We start from the raw sequence: 6,951 nt of genomic DNA, 5'->3' as shown, positions 1-6,951 counted from the left end.
CCGAGAGCAGCGAGATCAAGAAGCCCACCTTTGATCTCTCAGTAGGAAAGGCATGTGGCAGCAACTCGAAGTAAATGCCCACCTGGTTAAGGAAACCTCGGCACTGAGTTGGCTCTCCCCCAAAGCGCTGTGGAAGGGGGGCAGAACCGGTCATACCCCGAAACACCGCAGGCGCAGCAACAGGTGTCGGGGTAGACTCTGGCGCAACAACCGGAGCGGCAGTAGGAGCGGGCCCAGGAGCGACAACCGACCCATCGGCAACGGAAGCTAAATGAGCCGTGCGTTCAAGCAGGGTTTGCAACGCCACAGCGAACCGACCCAACAGGTGATCCTGCTGATCAAGTCTGGCAACCAGCGTAGGTAGCGAGGATGGCCCTGTACCGTCAGAATTCATGGCTTGGTCCTAATGTCATGGAACCATGAACCAGACGTACAACAAGTGATGAGTGGAAATAAGAAGGCTTTATTGAAAATAAAGCTGTAAGGCAAAAGTCCAAACGGATGGCTAAACCGAAGCAGGGTCTTGCGAAACCAGAGATCAGGAACCAGAAGGGTAGTCAGATGAAGCCAGGATCAGGAATCAGCGGGGTAGTCAGACGAGGCCAGGATCAGGAATCAGCAGGGTAGTCAGACGAAGCCAGGATCAGGAACCAGAAGCAGCAGCAGTCTTAGAAGCATGTGAGCACAGGAGGACCAAGCAAGGAACTGAAGCCACAGACCTCCTATATATATGAGCTAGGCATCCAGCTCCTCCCAGTGGGAAGGAGGAGCCGCAGGGTGGGAGGCTACAAGAAACCCAGAAACCAAGATGGCCGCCAGCACATGTCAAACAAAGGAGAACAGCAAGGAGGTAAGACCATGACACTGAGGCTGCCAAAGAAAAAATGTCTTTCATCACAGAGGGCTGTATCAGTACACTGTATTACCCTTTGGTCTACATGGCGCTCCCACCACATTTCAAAGGCTAATGGACATTGTACTCCGTCCACATCGTTGGTACGCTTCGGCGTACCTGGGCGATGTCGTTATCCACAGCACCGACTGGGAAAGTTACCTACATAAAGTACAGACTGTAGTGGATTCCCTTAGGAAAGCTGGCTTAACTGCTAACCCAAAAAAAGTGCGTGATAGGGTTAGAAGAAACCAAGTACCTGGGGTATGTAATTGGGCGTGGAATTTTCAAACCTCAGGTGAACAAAATTGAGGCAATTAGGAATTGGCCCCGACCTGTCACTACTCGGCAAGTAAAGTCGTTCTTGGGTATGGTAGGGTACTATATGAGGTTTGTCCCCAATTTTGCTACAGTCGCTGCACCATTGACAGGCCTTTTGAAGGGACGGAAGTCAGTGGCGGTCCACTGGAATGAGCAGGCGGAAAAGGCTTTCTCTGCTTTGAAGTCAGCCCTGTGTGGGTCCCCGGTTTTGGTGATGCCGACTTCAAAAGGGAGTTTGTGGTACAGACCGATGCCTCTGAAGTAGGCCTCGGAGCTGTACTCTCTCAGGAAATTAATGGGGAGGAACATCCCGTTGTTTTCCTGAGCCAAAAACTTACCCCAGCCGAGACTAGGTACAGTATAGTGGAGAGAGATTGCCTGGCCATCAAGTGGGCACTCGAGTCTCTCCGCTATTATCTGTTGGGGAGAAAATTCCGTCTGGTGACCTCTCAAATGGATGAGCCAGGCCAAAGAGAGGAATGCTCGGGTCACCAGGTGGTTCTTGTCATTACAAAACTTAAAATTTTCTGTGGAACATAGGGCAGGCAGGTTACAGGGAAACGCAGATGCTCTGTTCCGGGTACACTAACTGGCGGGTGTTTACACCCTCAGGGTTGAACAAAGGGGGTTTGTGTGTAAGAAGGCGCAATGGGCTGTCATTGATGGAAGGTATGTGTCACCGAGATTCCTGGCCTCGGTGAGGTAAGAGCCGGTAGTTCTAAGTGTCAGTGGCAGCTAGTGCTGGTTGACACTGTTTGTTGTTGGTATGGCTGTAAAGCTGATCCAGGCCGCCTCTTACTGGGAGTAACCAAAGTGCTGGGTGGGTGGCTTCTCCTCTCGCTCCAGGCCTGGTCTTTATTGGCCTATATAAAACACAAATTTCACAGCGGTGGCTCACTCTGGGCGAGATTGTGGAATAGGTGCTACTAACCCAAAAAGAGGGACACCCACCCTCTGGTAATAAGTATTGGTATAGAAGTTGAAATTATGGGCGAGCACACTGCATTTGGACTTGTAAAATTAATAGAATTTAATTAAATCACAATATTTATAAATGAACATGTGTGCAATATGATAAAACAATATACAATAATATACAATAAAATAGAAATACACTTCATAAAATGTGAAAAGTCCACAGGGATTGAGAATGTTAGTGGGAGTAGTTCCTTATTTGTATAATGCACATTACGTTATTTAGCTCACTGCACTATGATCAAGTGCTCTACCTCTGTTCCGTTCCAGTTGAAATACGAACAAGCAAATGGGTCGGTATATTGTATAATACGAATCCTGCTGCATAAAGAATCTCCAGTAATACTGTCATATCACAACTGTTAAGCGCTGGTACAGTCTAATGACTATTGCGTCCTCCTCCAGCCAACTTACCCGAGATCTCACGGTAATTCGAGCGGGATTTCAGCTTTGCTTACTACACGATATCACCGTTCGATACAATAGGAAGGCAGAGATATTTTCGATTTGTTGATCTTAGTTCAGATTGTTTCAACAGTCCTTCATTCCAACTTTATAGCATGGCCATGCTTGTATATGCGGAGGTGCTTCTTTACAGGTGTGCGATCCAGCCCAGACGCGTTTCGGGAACTCTCTTTCCCTTCATCAGTGGTACCGCATCACCTGTTTGCCTCCACCTTTTATATCGTAGATAGCACCAAAATGTGGATCACTGGATTTCCTTCTTAGACAAGGCTTATCCTGCGTTTTTTGTATATGCTTTTTCTGTGCGTCTTTTTTGCACATATGCGTTTTTTGCACTATATGTTCCTTTCATCCTTCTCAACATCTTGTATGAACAGAATTCCTATTCCAAATTGCATAACTGAATTATTCAATTTTAAAGTTGGACATATACCCATACATATAGTATGTATGTATACATATACATATAGTATGTATGTAGTGCCTGCAATTTCATATGGGAGTAATTATTGTGGATTATTTCTTAGAAGTGTATTCAATACATTTCTTACAGTTATTATAACATAAAAATAATAAAATGTTAAAATTTAGAGTTATAAATGAATACTATAAGATATGAGCATAAATATCATCATTTTCTCAAATGTAATTATAATGTTCCCACTTTGGGTCATATAATATACCCCTTCGATCACATATATTGTTTTAAAATTTGAGTTGAAACAATTTGTCATTGCCACTAAAAGCAAGGTTAATTATAATAATATGTATATGGAGATTTTGGTGCATCTTGATCAAGTTGTATAGGGCTGGGGACCCCTGCTCGAGTTCACAACGCAGTGCCGATGAATGGCCAGACTGCGGCGTGTGAGTCGATTCAGGGGCACCCAGCCTACAAGAACCCAAAAAGCTCCAGTTCTGCATTTAGACCCACTGGCAGCATCGATCCAAATTCATAAATGCATCTTGACTCTATTTTGGACATCTGCTTGATGTAGTTGTCTCCCCGCCAGTGTCTATCCACCTTTTCCAGTGCCATGAAGATCAAGTTGGATGGATCTTTGTTGTGTACATCTCTAAAATGTTTGGCTAGACAATGTTTGTCATACCCCTTTCTTATGTTGGCTATATGTTCTGCCAGCCTAGTTTTCATAGGTCGTTTGGTTCTACCTATGTATTGTCTCTTACATGGACACTGGATCAGGTAGATAACTCTGCTGGTATTGCAAGTTAGGCATTCCTTAATCTCCCATGTATGAGTGTTTTGTGTAGAAGATATTGTTGTTGTTTTCCTAGGTATAGGATTAATCTTACATGCCATACATTTATCACACTTGAAGAAGCCTTTGAGCTTCATCCAGGTGCCCAAAATTGTATTCTCACCCATTATTGGTTTTGGTGTTTTAATGGATGGGGCTATTTTTAAACCTAGATTAGTAAATGTTAAAGATGGTATAACTGGTAAGAGATGGCCTATCATCTTATCACTCAAGATATGCTGCCAGTGGGTTTTTATAATTTTTTTGTACCCTCTTATGACTATTATTAAGTTTATTGCCTCTGTATCTTGCTTTTCTTCAGTCACTGGTTCCTTATTGGTGAACCATGTTTGTCTATCTAATTTTCTGGTTCTCTCCAATGCTGCATCCACAACTTTTTCTGGATATTTTTTATCTAAAAACTGATTCTTCATTTTTATGGCTTCTGTCTCAAAATCTTGGTCTTGTGTACATTTTCTTCTGATTCTGCGAAACAGGCCGAATGGGACATTAATCAGCCAATTTGGCAGATGACAGCTAGAGGATTGTATGAAGCTGTTTTTCGACATGGACTTAAAGAATGTTTTACATATATATCTATTACCTAACTCTTTTATCTTTAAATCTAGGAATTCTGTTTCTTCTGTAATATTCGAAGTAAACCTTAGAGTTAATTGAATCTGGTTGATATTTCGCAAGAATAGTTCTAAATCTTCCTTACTGTGTTTCCAAATAAAAATGATATCATCTATAAATCTTCGCCATAGGGCCAGATCCACCCCCAGTCTGGGTCTGATGTTTGTCTCTTCCCATTCAACTAAAAATAACTGGGGGCGAATCTGGTCCCAATGGCGGTCCCACATTTCTGTAGGTAATAGTTCCCTTCAACATAAAAATAATTGTGGGTTAGAATATAGTTTATACCCTCTATAATGAAATTAATATATGCATCATCCGTTATTCCATCTCTCTTCAATTGTTCCCTTACTGCTGACATACCCTGTTGGTGGTCGATTACCGTGTACAATGACTGTACATCAAGTGTACCCATAATCGACCCCGGTTCAACTTCTAACGCCTCCAATATTTGTATAATATGGGTTGTATCTTTAATATAGGAGCTAGTTTTTTTCACCACAGGTTGTATTTGTACATCTATATATTTGGACAGATTTGAAGATATAGATCCTATGCCCGAAACTATTGGTCTACCGGGCGGTTTCACCAAGCATTTATGAATTTTGGGGAGACAGTAGAAGACAGGTAGTCTCCTCTGTGTCCCCAAAATGACGTTGTGTTCCTGCTTGGAAATGATCGACATATCCAAGCCTTTTCTGCTTAACAGTTTCAATTCTTGATCAAAACATTCCAGTGGGTCATTTTTTAGCTTCATGTATGTTTTTGCATCCATGAGTTGTCGAAGACACTCTTCATTTTAGTCTGCTGTATTTAGAACTACCACCGTGCCCCCTTTATCTGCGGGGTGTATGGTGATAGCTTCATTTTTTTGCAATTGTCTTATAGTGTGGCATTCCTGTCTTGTCAAATTGTCTCGACCCAAAAATGTTGTTTTTATTTTGCGTATATCCACTTCGACATTTTTTTGAAAAGTGGACATTTCCGCACTAATTTAGTTCCTAGGAAATAATGTTGATCTATTTTTCAATATAGACTTCCCTACTTGGTCTATAGCATCAGTCCTCACTAGTGGGTTTTTTAGGAAATGTTTTTTTAAACATAAATTTCTTATGAATTTTTGGATCCCTATATACACAGAAAACTTGTCCAATTTTTCGGTGGGTGTAAATTTTAGGCCTTTTTCTAGTAATAAGGTTTGTGAATTAGTGAGATTAACTGAACTTAAATGTATTATTGTTGTGTATTTTATTGGTGCCTCCTGTGCTGTCTGTCTCTTCCTGTGACTTCTTCTTGTCTTTTTGGACCCTCTGTGTGATCTTGATGATAATGTTTTCGGGGATCCCTGCGATTCCTTGTGGGATACGTGGCGTGTTCTATTCCTTGAGCATTGTGATAATGGTGATTTTCTAACGTTTGTGGTAAGTGGTGGTGCTTGTGCCTCAGGTTGTACTGGTGTATTGGTGATTCCCGGTTGCGAGTGGGGGGTGTGTGCTCTTTGTGTCTCGTCCTGGTCATGTGATGTGCTGGGGTGTGATCTAAAAAATGTTGATTGGACAATTGGTCATATCTATTGTTTACTGTAACTGTGCATTTACTTTGTACGTCTTCTTCTCTTATTTCCCTATTTTTGGGGGAGTTGTCTTCAAATCTGTTTATGTTCTCATGGGTATCTTCTATCTGATAGTTTTTTGGGGGGGCTTATATGTTTCCTCCCTTTTTTGTTTATTATATCATTCTCAATTCTATCTTATCCCTTACACAATCTCTCCTGCCAATTTTCTAATTCTTCAATTTCAGGGAATTTGTCTATTTGCTCTTTTAATTTTAATATCTTACTATTAAGATCATCCAGCATTTCAGTTTGTCTTTTAATAATCAATTTGATCAATGACTGAGTGCGCAAATAATACTGCATTCCACTCTTCTTCAAATTTGTCACTGAGTAAATCTTGTGCTGGGATTTTCTGTAATAGAAGACCCTTCGGTATTTTGTTATTTTCCAAATATTGTTGTAGGGACCTGATTTCCCAATATTGTTTTAGTTGTTTTTGTAAAAAAAAAACTCTAGTTCACGAAAAATATCGATCATATCTCTATTTTCCAATTGTACATTCCTAGTGTCATTAAACTTATATGTTTCAGCTCTTATTCTTTTTGTCTCTAAATGTTGCCAAATGTCCATAATGCCGTCAAAAGAAGTGCACACAAAATGGGTGATTGCAATTGGGAAATACAAATTTCACAGCGGTGGCTCATTCTGGGCGAGATGGTGGAATAGGTGCAACTAACCCAAAAAGAGGGACACCGACCCTCTGGTAATAAGTATTGGTATAGAAGTTGAAATTATGGGCGAGCACACTGCATTTGGATTTGTAAAATTAATAGAATTTAATTAAATCA

At 41.3% G+C, this 6,951-nt stretch overlaps 1 protein-coding gene across 1 annotated transcript; it reads right to left on the bottom strand.

The window, feature by feature from the left end:
* Positions 1-2,218: 2,218 nt before the first annotated feature.
* Positions 2,219-6,951, bottom strand: LOC122932203. The gene is made up of 2 exons (XM_044286482.1): positions 3,697-6,951; positions 2,219-3,446 (listed from the first exon to the last, which is right to left on the bottom strand). The coding sequence occupies exons 1-2, from the start codon at positions 4,773-4,775 to the stop codon at positions 3,359-3,361; spliced, it is 1,167 nt and encodes a 388-aa protein (XP_044142417.1). The 5' UTR covers positions 4,776-6,951; the 3' UTR covers positions 2,219-3,358.

The sequence above is a fragment of the Bufo gargarizans genome, chromosome 3 (genome assembly GCF_014858855.1).
Source record: "Bufo gargarizans isolate SCDJY-AF-19 chromosome 3, ASM1485885v1, whole genome shotgun sequence".
NCBI lineage: Eukaryota > Metazoa > Chordata > Amphibia > Anura > Bufonidae > Bufo > Bufo gargarizans.
This window is presented reverse-complemented; position numbering and strand designations above follow the sequence as displayed.